The following is a 12,977-nucleotide window of genomic DNA, read 5'->3' as shown; positions in this document are numbered from 1 at the left end:
GAGCTTATGGAACATAGGCACTGCTTTGTTTCAGTTTAAGCCTAGGTTCACACTGGGGCATGGAAAACACTGCATGTAATTCACACAGGAATCTCACCGGATTCCTGTGCACATCACATGCGATGTCTGTGCGGTCCAATTTGAGCCATACATTTTGTATGGCTCAAATTGCATTGCATCCGCACCAAAATGGTTAGGCCTAGCTCTGATGAAGGGGGTGCACTCCCGAAACGCGTTAGCTGTACCCCGTGTTCTGTGCATGTCCATGCATTGTTTTTATGGCCTTTTGTGAGTACCCACTTTTATATAAAACATTTTTATTATTAAATCATCTTTGGTAATGCACTAGGTGTGCGCGCCTTCCATTTCGGTTTCACTTGTAAGGATATGTTAAAACTTCATCCCCAATCAAAAATGCTTCAACCCTTAAAGTGGTTGTAAACCCTTCCATATACCCAGGGAAGTGGACAGCCTCAGATTATATAAATCCTCCTACATAGGTTTTACTTGTTAATCTGCAGCACTCACTTCCCTACACCCCTTCAAAAGGGCAGAGTGGTGTTAAAATCCCTCTGCATCCGTTAGTGTTGGGGAGGGGGGGGGGCTTCAGTTACAGTGTGTGAGAGCTGATTGGAGGAAAGGAATACACTGCTGTTCACACTGCAGAACAACGGTGTTGTGAATAGACAAGCTGTGTGCTGAGCTCCCTCACCCAACAGCTGACAACAGAGGAAGGAAGCACCAGAGAGAAACCACAGTTAAAGCTTTGGAGAGAGAAAGAGAAGTAAACACTACAAATATACTTTGCTGAGATTTCATGACTGAGGTTTACAACCATTTTAATTAAGGCCAATGGTTTCCAATCTACAGTCTGGTGAGGGGATGTAGCCCTTTGCTTGCCTTTATTTGGCCCTAGGTGCACTACTCCTCCAACTGACAATAATGGGACACCACTCCTCTCACTGATGGTATAAACCGGGCACTATTCTTCCCACCGGTACCAAAAAGGGGCACTATTCCTCCGATTAAAACCAATGAGCAATGGGGCATTGCTTTTTTCTATTGACCACAGTCTGGCCAGTGCCAACACCTGAAGGCAGTAAACTAGCTCTTTGCTTGGAAAATCTGAAGACCCTTGTTAAAGGCCATATTAGCAAACTGTGTGGAGCTCCAGCAAAAATAGGAATTTTGTAATCACTGTATAATCTTTTCCTTAGTTCTTTGAGGGACACATGAAGTAATTGTTGGGTTATACTGGAGGATTGGACACTGGCAAAGCCTCAATGGACTTGACAAAAAGGATTTTATAGGCAGTACAAAAATCCTATTTTCCTTCTCATCTTATTCATTGAAGAAGACAGGAAATCATACTGTTGAACATTCAAAAGCATATCTGAGGTGTGGGCAACAGCAAACAAATAACAGACCCACACCAAAAAAAAAAAAAAAAAAAAAAAAAAACACAACTGGGGACTGCCTACAGCTAAAGAGCTGCCTGAAGGACTTTATGCCTGAAGCTGGCATCAGATGAAGCCTGAACATCTAAGGTCAGCCCAAACGGCATTTACAGATATAGTAAAATGTGCCTTGACAGGAAAGGGAAGAACCCCATTCTCAAGACTATAATCTTGAACAAAGGTCTGTCTAAACCACTGTGAAATGGTGGAAGCAACTATAATCCAGGCAATAGAGGAGATCTCCCTCTGATGAACTAGTGCTAGACAGAATAATGATGCTCTGGCTAAAAGTGAAAGACAGAGACTACTAATATAGGTGGGAAGGAAGTTCTAGGCCTCAAAACCACCTTGTCCTTGAGCAAGACCAGAAAGGGTTCTTTTACAGGATAAAGGTAGCCAGCTCGGAAGCTTACCTTGCAGAGGTGATGACAACAAGAAATGCAACTTTGTAAGAATAGAAAGTGTGAAAAAAGGATTATCCCAATACGCTCAAAAGGCAGTTTTTGAAACAAAATTTAGATCCCAGAATCAGAGGCATAAACAGGGGAGCCACATGGAAGACAACCTGCACAAAGATTTTGATTAAAGAGTTAAAAGCCAGCCATCTTTAGAACAAGATTGCAGAGACCAGACCCTCGATTGTGCTGAGGGCCAAAGGCTTGCATCTGGCCTTGGAGGTTGATTTCTGGGAGTAATAAAAAATGTTTTGTCTCCGATGGGGAAACGTTTCCCCTGCCTGAGGCCTAGGCTTCTTCCACTGTGACCGAGAAGTACTCTTCCTTTCTCTCTCTCCCCCCCCCCCCCCAGTGACATCTGATGAGAGTGCATTAGACAGCTCTAAAAAAAATGCTGTCCCTTAAAGAGAACGCATAGTAGAAACCATTTGCTTTCCTGTTCCACAGCCCAGCATTTTAGCCAAAGAGCTCTCTGCATGGTCACAGATGGGAGAATCATACAGTGAGATGGGTGATATCAACTAACCTGTTAACACAATAGCCAAGGGTTGTTGGCATCAACTCAAAACGTTCCTTAGAGGAAAGAAACACGATCCCCTTTAATGGGCCATGCAGGTTGTAATGCAGGGCAAGCAAGAGAGAACAAGGTTTTGGAAAGTATTTTCAAATGTTCACTAATAGGATCATTAAAAACAGTTGAATCCTCTTCGGAAAGGGACTGCTCTGTGTGCCTGGAATCCATTCAATAGGACAACCTAGATCAGGTAATAATATTAAATGTACAGGGGGTCCCCTAGTTACAAACATCTGACTTACAAACGACTCCTACTTACAAACGGAGGGAGACAACAGGAAGTGAGAGGAAATCTACCCCTAGGAAGGGAAATTCACTCCTATAAGAGCTATTATGGGGAAAAGGTACCTCCACTGATGCTTTATCACCAAGGCTTGTTTCTACAACAGCCCAAAATTTTCAAAATCTAATTGTCATTGGGACAGGAAGTGAGGTGAAATCTTCTGAAGAGGGACACACACAGCAAAACAAATGTTACAGGGGTGTTAACCCTTCCCTATGTTATCCAAAAAGCTTAAAAATAGATTTTTTGGCTGGAGCTACACTTAAAAAATGTACCTTTTCCGACTTACAAACAGATTCAACTTAAGAACAAACCTACAGTCCCTAACTTGTTTGTAACCTGGGGACCCCCTGTACTCAGTCGAGTACTCATGAACGAGCAGCTGAAAGCAGTAATGGTTCAGATGGCCAGAGGTGACCCAATCATTGCGGGCAGACAAAAAAGTCCAACCGAGGAAGATCCCAGTTTTGAATTGGTGGGAACAAAAAGCGTGGCATGCATGCACACATTATCCTAAACAGAGGGTGTCCTCATTCAGTCCTTCAGCATTAACCCTTTCCACATAAAACAATGGAAAATAGTAACATTTACCCAACAGACCTAATAGTTATGAAGCACTTGGTGTTCGGGTCACACAGAATACTCATAAAGGGAGTCTTTAGAGACTGGGTCATATCAGAGGCTGTGCCATGGCTCTGCACCCAGAAAGTGCTTTAAGCTAACAGTACACTGAGGTCTGTAAAACAGAACAGTGCAGAAACCTGTGACGCAGACATTCCAGGTTAGCGCCACAATCTTCCAATTCAGCAGAGTCCAGGAACAGCCTAAAAACTATTGCTAAGGATATGCTGATCAAGGTAGTTGCGTATAGAGAACAGCTGAAGCAGTGTGGGACATCTGTGTCCTGTGATGTACTCAAAGATTTTACGGGTAAATCACAAATCCCTTTTTCTTAATCAAACGTCAAAGGATACAAGCAGTTTTATTCTAATACCAGTGGGACTTCCAAAAGCAATCCCACAAAGGGCTGGCATCAGCAAAACTGCAGCTAACAAGCCCAACAAGAAACTTGATTTAAAAAAAAAAAAAAAAAATAGGAATCACACAGTCAAGACCCCACAGGGCCGCTTTGAAAACCTTTATGACCAAGCAAACGTATCATTCACCCGGTAAAAGATGGGAAAAAGTGTGTGAAAACACAGGTGGCAGTTTTACAGACCTGGAAACTGAGGGCGGTAAGCTGTAAAGCCCATGAAGAACTGACATTTCTGGTGGAGTGAGCCTTTACAGGAAAAGGGAGGGGGGAGACCTTTTGCTCTAGCAACTGTGAATTGAGAGGCAGCCTGTACCTTTTGGAAGCCTTCAGGTAACATAAATGAAGGGTCAGGTTGAGGAATCAAGGCTGTGGCTGCAAGATAAAATCTCACTGGCCTAATTACATCCAGGCAGTGGCAAGGCATTTCCTTAGGATGCTTAGGAGCCAGACAAAATAAAAAAGGTAGTTGTCTCTGAAAAAGCACCACCAAGGAAGAAACCTAACAATAATAGTCCCCTCAGAGACAGGGTCTGTTCCATTCCTGATCAAAAATAAAACTCATTCCATGGAATATTTCCTGGGATAAAGCCTGCCCATTTCAAACCAAGCAGTTTGCGGTCCATGTGCGGCAAAGAATCCTACGAGATGAGGGCTTTCTGGCTCTTGGCAAGGTGGGAATCTTCAAGTCTGAAAAACCCCTGTCCCTCAGGACAAAGCCAATGACCGTGAAGCAGGATGGAACACAGTGGTCTTGGGAAAGGTGGTCCAAATGATCTAGTAGGGCCCACAGTCTGCTACGGTTCTGAATAGGTCAAAGTTCCAAGCCAATTCAATGCCATGAGAACCACCGGTAAGCCTTCCCTCTATCCTTTGAAGCAAAGAAAAAGTCTGAGAGGGGGGAGAAGGCATAAATCAGCTTGAATGAATTCCACATAGTGACTAGGACATCCACACTGAAGGCCCAAGAATCCCTGGACATGAATGAACCTGCCCATTTTGTGGTGTAGTCTGGTGTCCCCCACCAGAGACCGGATGAATGAAACCCCTCTGGATGGAGGCACCTCCTCCTGGGAAACAGCTGTTTGTGGTTTAAGAAATCCACTTGCCAATTTTCCACACCTGGAATTTGCACTGTGGACAGGGCCAGAATGTGAAGCTCTGTCTGAGTCAGAATGAAGGGTGCCTCCTGTGACAAACGCATCCTTTAAAACAGACAGACACTCCAGGAACCTCCTCAGCTTGACAGACTGGCGTCTGCTGTTGTACCTTCCACACCACTGGGAGAAATCTCCAGCACAAGGCTGGATAACCCCTAATCTAAGGCTAACTTGGTTTGGCTCTCAGGCATGTCTCATACTGTCGGGATGTTAAGTTGAATAGCCAAGAATGTGAATCCCCCAGGCTCACAGAGGAGACAACACTGGGGCCAGCACCTTCAAGAATACTTATGGCACCGTGGCCAGGTCAAAGGGCAGAGCCACAAACTGGAAATGCTCTTCCCCTACTGTAAAACCCTGTAGCGCTGATGAGGGTGAAAAATGGGGATGTAAATGATAGGCATACTTGATGTCCGCAGAGTCCAAGAGAAACTTGTTCAACAGCTTTTAATCCTGAATGGGCCGCACGTTGAAATTTGGCTGGAGCACAGTGAAATGCTGCAACAGAAACCATGAAACCTGTTTTAGAATGGGGCAGTGATCTCTTGAGAGTAAAACCGGTCCAATACAGCGAGCAAGGACACTCTTGTCAGGTGCAGAAGGCACTTTTAGGCCTCATGCGCACTGGATGTTTTTACAGCTGCTGTTTTTGGCTTTAGGAGTTTTTTTCCTACAGCCAGTAAACTCCCCAGCATGTTATCCGATGTGTCCATGCACACATAGGCTGTTACCATTTTTAGGCAGGGGTGTTTTCTGGCTGCAAAACTAGTGGGTTTTAAGAGTAGTTTTTCAGCTGCAACTGATAAAAGCTTAAAAATGCTAAAAACCGTGGCTCTTCGGTGTTTATCAGCATTTTTGAACAATAAGCTTCTGTGGGAGAATAGTTTTGCTGGAAAAAAAAAAAAAAAAGGGGGTGAAAAAAATTAATTCTACAGCTTTCTACAGCTAACGTTACTGGCATTTTTATAACGTCCAGTGTGCATGAGGCCTTAAAGTGCCTCTTGTGGCCCTCCGTGCCATGTCATCACTCACAAGTGCCATGACTGACGGCCCCCTTGCGCATGCGCAGGAGTGAAGTCATGCGGCTGTGGCCAGTCACAGAGCCGGAGTCCGTGGCCCCGGAAGGAAAAAGGGCGAAGATGGATGCGGCCACCTGTGGGGACAGCACAGGCTTCATTTGCAGGTAATGCCACATAATGGGCTAGTGTGCGATGCATAGCCCATTATGCTTTTACTTTGCAAGGGAACAAAGAGGAACTAAAACCCATCAGGGTTTACTTCCTCTTTAACATGAAGCGCAGTGGAAGAATGAGGAGAAACTCCAGCCAGATATTTTGCAAATGTCCACACTTGCAGAAGGGGATGCCCATTCATTGGAAAGGTATGTTGCCCATCTTAGCATCCCGCCTGTGTTGGGGGTTCCAGGATTTCTTCAGAAAGAAAAGTATTCCAACTAGCCCCTCAAGTTCTGAAAGAAAAAAAAAAAAAAAAAAAAAAAACCCTTCTTGGTGCCAGATGAAGACTGCTCTTGTTCCACAGGCTTCAGCTGCTTCTCCAGGTGAGAGAAGTGCACTTTCCTCCTGTAATCTTTTAGATAAAAGGATCCAAAGCACTGTTAAAGAGGTGTGCAGCCTTGAAATGCATGTATTCCATCTGCAAGGTTCCTGTGGCACTTTGGCCAGGTCAGCAAGAGTTTACCCTCAGCAGAGTAGAAGGTGTTTGCAACTTCCACCTGCTGTCTGTAGAGAAACCATCACCAAAATCTGGGAAACACTTACCTCATGGTTCTCTGGTACTCTACACAAGGGGTGAAGAGCTATTGAGCTAGTGTGCATCAAGTGCATAGTGGCCACAGCTATTTGCCCATGAAGCAGATACAATGTGGGGATGATCTCCCTGATTCTGTCGCTTCGGGTGTGCCGATAGATGGGGCCACCGAAACAGCAGCTGCAGAACCTACTTTGAACATCAAGTCTGCCTCAACTGCACAGAGTATTACATCACCACCTGATGCCAGCAAGATTAGCTTCCCACAGCAGCGGTAGAGGTATGCAATGCACCCCATCAGTGTCAGATTCAGAAAACTGTTCTGCAGCGACTTAAAGAGCACTGGAAGGCGAAAGGCCCACGGGAACAACAGGAGGAGGAATTAGACGCAACTGTCCCAGCTAGTGCCAGCAAGACCCTGTCCAGAAATCGATTCCAGAGTGCAATCTGACTGAATATCAGAGAAATTCAACTCTTGTGAAATGGTGGTCAGAGGAGTGGGTGAAAGAAGGTGAAGGGGACATGGTCCTTGTTATTTGGGTTGGCTGTGATGTTCTTGGTCAGAAGAGGTTATTTCGGACGGTCAGCGAAAATATGTTTGAGCTGTGTGGACCCTTAGAGAGTGGACCCTTAGTCATCTGGGCGTGTGGCTAATAACGTTTGCTCTGGGGTTTATTCGTTTAGAAGAGCCTGCTGGTCTATGGTGTGATGGAGCCAACTACTTCATCCAATAATTTTGCTCTGGAATCCTGAGGTTAGACATTTGCCAACTAGACTTCGGGTATACAAACTAAGCCAATAAGACAAACCTCTCCCTACCCAAAGATCAAACTTTTTTTTTTTATAGGGAGAATTTCTTGTATATCAAGTAATGTAATGCTGCAATAAACTACACTTATCTGCCCGTTCGCAGCATTCCTCGGCCGGCTTGACCCCCAGTGTGCTAGAACAACAGCCTCCTGCGCATGCGCAGAAGTATCATCCCATGCTAACCAATGAAGATAGCCGAAAACCGGCACACAGGAGAATATGCCGGCGCAGAACAGCTGTAGGAAAGGCAAGTATAAGAACTGCTTTTAATTCTGCTTTAAAATTGCATATAAATTGTTGTCCGCTTCTCTGCAACTTAATTTTCAGATGACCAGTGCCAAACAATACAATTAGAAGTACTGAGGAGACATGATCATTGAAGAGTCCAAGGTATGGGCCTTCAAGGATGATGGGATGAAGCCCAAGCTCTACAGATTTAACCCAAAAAGACTATATTACATTTTAAATGAGTTTGCCAGGTTAATATAAACTGAACATTCATTTTTTATATATACCAATTTAAAGTGTTTGTAACCCTTAAAAAAAAAAAATTAAAAAAACAAAAAAAAAAAAAAAAACCTTGTACCGGCTCGTTAAAGTGATACCAAAATCTTTTTTTTTTGTTAAAAACAAACATGTCTATACTTACCTGCTCTATGAAGTGGTTTTGCACAGAGCAGCCCAGATGCTCTTCTCAGGTCCCTCCCTCGTGTTAAGTGCACCCATAGCAAGAAGCTTGCTATGGGGGCACCTGAGCCCAGCCGTAGCTATGTGTCCACTCAAACAGAGCTGCGCCCCAGCACCACCCCCTCTCTCTCCTCATTGGCTCACTGACTGACAGCAGTGGGAGCTAATGGCGCTTCGCTGCTGTCTCAGCCAAGAGGAGGGAGAGTCCCGGGCAGCCAAGTCTCTCGTGCAACATCGCTGGATCGAGATGGGCTAAGGCAAGTATTAGAGGGGCTGCTGCACGCAGGCGGCTTTTTATCTTAACCACTTCAGCCCCAGAAGAATCTACCCCCTTTCTGACCAGGTCATTTTTTGCGATACTGCACTGCGTCGTTTTAACAGACAATTGTGCAGTCGTGTAACGCTGTACGCAAACAAAATTTACGTGCTTTTTTCCCCCATAGAGCTTTCTTTTGGTGGTAATTGATCACCTCTGCGGTTTTTTTTTTTTGCGCAAAAAAAAAAAAAAAAAAAAAAAAAAAACCACACACACTCTTACTTTTTGCTATAATAAATATCACAATTTAAAAAAAAAAAATTCTCAGTTTAGGACGATATGTATTCTTCTACATATTTTTTGTAAAAACAAAATAAAAAATGCAATAAGCATATATTGATTGGTTTGACCAAACGTTATAGCGTATACAAAATAGGGGATAGATTTAGATTATTATTATACAGGATTTATATAGCGCCAACAGTTTACGCAGCGCTTAGGGGATAGATTTATTTTAATTCATTTTTTTACTAGAAATGGCAGCGATCTGCGATTTTTAACGGTACTGCAATATTGCGGACAAAATCGACACTTGACACATTTTTGGGACCAGTGACATTTATACAGCGAACAGTGCTATAAAATGCACTTATTACTGTATAAATGTCACTGGCCGGGAAGAGGTTAACCATGTTCCCTAGGTGTGTAATAACTGTGGGGGAGATGGGACCGACTAGGAGGAGACCGATCAGTGTTCATACTTACTATTAACACACGATCAGTCTCCTCTCCCCTGACAGAACCGGGATTTGTGGGTTTAAAAAAAACAGATCCCGGTTCTCGCTCTGTCACGAGCAATCGCAGGTGCCCAGCGGTCATCGTGCCTGCCGGGCACTAACATCGGCTCCAGGGACACGCTGCCGGCGCGCACGTCTCCTACAGCATCTTAAAGAGCCAACATACAGCTACGACGGCCCGGCCCAGGTGAGCCAACCTGCTGCAGTATAACTGCGGCGGCTGGTCCGGTAGCGGTTAATGCATACAATGCTTCTGCCTTTACAACCACTTTAAGTTTCTGAAATGTGCTTTATCACATCATAAAATGTCTCTCTCCCAATATTCCATTTTACCTGGTTGATCCTGTATGTGCCCCGCCTACTGAAGGTAAACTGACCACATGCTAGCATGGCTGCCAATCCACCCTAGTGTGGTCAGTTTACGTCTTGTCATAACGCTGAAGATACACAGGCATGATGTGCACAAGCACAGTGCGCCTGTATCTTCCGTAGTCAGTCACAGCCGCCCCCTGCTACTGCAGTCAGCTGGGAAAAGGAATAAGTGACGCATGCTGCCGGGCCTGATGGCGTTCCATTGCTATAGAAATGCAGAAGCTCGGTGCCAATGTCATCTGTCATGACGTGCATGCCCCGTAGTTAAAAAAACAATCACACAATTAACACAGGCACCCATTTCTGTGTATAAAAATTATTTTGTCATGAGTTAAGAGTTACGACCACTTTAAGCCCACAAGTGCATGTTTACCTGCTGCTGCCTCTGAAATCTGGGTGGGATGAGTTTCTGGTGCTTGCCAAAATCCTGCATGGCAGATGTGGATTCTGTGTACTCCTCCTCGCTGCTTGCATCACCTCCTCTGGGCACTGTGGGAAGCTCCTCCTCCAAATTATCAGATGGTGCTTCCTGTGAGTACTCTAGGGGGAAAAAAAACATAACATAATAAAAAGATTTAAAAAAGAAAAAAACGAATCGTAAGCAGATTATAACACCCCAAGGGCATATGGTCAGCTGCAAACTACAGATGTAAGAGTAAAAATAAAAAAAAAATAAAAAATAGAAAAGAAAAATTGAAATTGCTACCCACAGCACCAGCATTCAGCTTTCATTTTGTGTAGCAGATGTGAAGTGCATGACTGGGCAAAATAAGACAAATTCAGTTAATCACAATACATGTACACTTGCGTAAGTTTTGTCTCTTTAAAGTGTACAGAAACGTACTAGTTAATCCTGCAGCAAATCCACTGCTGTCCTGTGCACTCTGCTGCCTTGGCTCAATGTTTCAGCCCTGCCTTGCTCACTTCTGTTATCTACAGCAGTGTTTCCCAAATGTTTTCCGGTCAAGGCACCCTTTAAAAACTATGGACAGTCTGGAGGCACCCATTTTAAAATGCAAAGACTATTCTAATAGTTTTACCTAATGCAGCAACAGCCACATATGTAGGACAGCCAACGTTAGAGGCGATTTGTATTCTTTCACAGCAAAAACACTTTTGCAAACTGGTACCGACTAGCATTCCAATGTTGCTCTTCTCCCTCACTCAGCTAGTGTGACACCAATGATGAGAGAGGAGCAGGGGAAGGTCAAACAAGAATGCTATGCAGCACACCACATCCTCCTTATTAACTGAAAGATGCCATTGGTCGTTAGGACGCCGGCAGCTAGAAGGTTGTAATGTTGCACAATGAAAACCTGTGGCTTTGTTTAACTAAAAGGCAGGCTTCATCCATACTTCAGCATGTATACAATTTTTGGGCAATTTTTAAGCATTTTGCCAAGGCACCCCTGAAGAAACCTCAAGGCACCCTGGTTGAAAAAGGCTGATCTACAGAATACTTCCTACCTATGTTATGGAGATGAGGAAAGGATGCTCTGTAGTCGTAAGGGTGACAATGATGCTTCTCCATAGATATAGTACACTGAATGAATGCTGGTGGCCTAGGACAGAAATGTGTTACATGCAGGATCTCCAGATGAAAATGAGAAAAAAAAAAAAGTTGAAATTAAAAAAAAAAAAAAAAAAAAAAAAAAGGAAAATGAATGCAGCCACCACATCTACAGACTGGAAAGCTGCAATACATTGCATTCGTATTTTTCATTTAAAGAAACTTTACATGAAATCTGTACCAATGATGACCTGCCTCCTGAACATGCTAGTTGCCCAAGCGTCACACGTGAGTCCAGTAGCTTCAATAAGTAGGGGCTCATGCACAGTGCAGCTCAAACTTAGAAGCATTTCAGCTTTTAGTTGGCTAAAAGCTTCAAGAAGCTTGTGCTTTTTTGTGCTCTTTTGTATGTTTTTAATTGAGCTTATTTGAGCATCTTTTAACCCAAGCAATTTTTTTTTTTTTTTTTCACAAACCCTCCCCTCATTTTACCTTAGTGTGTTTTTGCGCTTTTTAATGCTTAACGTGAGTTTGGTGCGTTTTTTTTGGCCTGTAAGAGCACATTCCTGTAAATCCCTGAAAAGGTAATACTGTGCATGGACACATTGGCTAATATGGAGGGGAGTTTCCAGGCAGAAAAAAAGAAAAACCCTCAAAAGCCTGAAGGAGCAGCTTTTTTGAGCTTTTCAGATGCAGTGTGCATGAGCAACAAGTTGCTGGCCCTGTGCCATTGACAAAAAAATAAAAAAATAGCATTTTCAAATGGTGTCCAGCATCGGAAGATACCCCAAGAGACAGGTTTTCTTTAAAAGCGCCAAGTACAACAGTAGTTCCAGGCAACACTACTATGTCCCAATTGTACAAATTATATTGTGTCCTATTTAACAGGATTATTTGTCCTGCTGTACCTTCAGGTGACAGACAGTGTCTCAATGTCCATTTAAGAGCCGCAGCCAAGGGTTACTTAAAGCCCATCTACACACTTTTTTTTTTGAATGGTTTTGGATAGTGCAGGAAAGTGTTAGAACCCATAAATATTTTTATTACAGTCTTTGTCCCGATTGGGGAAATACCTCATTTGCTGCAGTATACTGCTAGCACACAAGGGAACAGACCTCTTGAGCTGCTCGCATGTATTTTTATATTCCTTGCAAATAGCCAGGTATATTGTTTGCAGTTCAAAACACATTAAGCGAGTGTTCTGACCTGCACTCCTCTATCGGCATAAGGCTTCCCTTTCCAGTACTAGACCAAGAGGAAGAACTTTGACCTTTTAATTGAGGTATGCAACTGCATAATTGATTCCCAAGAAAGTGGGTGCAGAATTTACCCCGATTCTGGGAGCTCCTGTAGGAGTTCCCCACATGATTAAAGCTGAATTCCAGCTATAATTTTTGTTGCATGGTTACAGTGGTCTAGCTTGGATCAATATAAGTATGCATATGCCATACCAATGGGATCCATTTGGAAGCAGGGAAATCAGCATAACAGTTTCTGCTACTACAGTGGATTTCCGCTATCTTCCAGATCCTGTGCCCAGTGGCTCTTCTGCTTAGTCAATACAATTTGCATGTCATGGGCACCGTTTACAGAATGCACTGCATTCTTCTCAGTGAGTGCAAGGAGTTGTCCGATTGGACTAGATGGGGATCATGACATCACCACCCTGCTTCTCTACCTCATCTGATCAGAGAAAGCTTTGCATTCACTGAAAAAAAAAAAAGAAGTGCAAGGTATTCTATGAATGGCACCCATCCCGATTAAGTGACCCGCTGTGGTTACCAAGCAGGGCAATCGCTCTGTATAGAACCCGAAA

At 43.7% G+C, this 12,977-nt stretch overlaps 1 protein-coding gene across 6 annotated transcripts in view; it reads right to left on the bottom strand.

The window, feature by feature from the left end:
* PRRC2B (proline rich coiled-coil 2B) overlaps nt 1-12,977 on the bottom strand; it is a 202,285-nt gene that overhangs the window by 84,318 nt on the left and 104,990 nt on the right. For all 6 annotated transcript variants that reach the window (XM_073600503.1, XM_073600505.1, XM_073600507.1 and 3 more), the window contains exon 13: nt 10,025-10,191. In XM_073600503.1, coding sequence (XP_073456604.1) covers nt 10,025-10,191 — 167 coding nt within the window. The remainder of the gene's footprint in view (nt 1-10,024; nt 10,192-12,977) is intronic.

The sequence above is a fragment of the Aquarana catesbeiana genome, linkage group LG09 (genome assembly GCF_042186555.1).
Source record: "Aquarana catesbeiana isolate 2022-GZ linkage group LG09, ASM4218655v1, whole genome shotgun sequence".
Lineage (NCBI taxonomy): Eukaryota > Metazoa > Chordata > Amphibia > Anura > Ranidae > Aquarana > Aquarana catesbeiana.
This window is presented reverse-complemented; position numbering and strand designations above follow the sequence as displayed.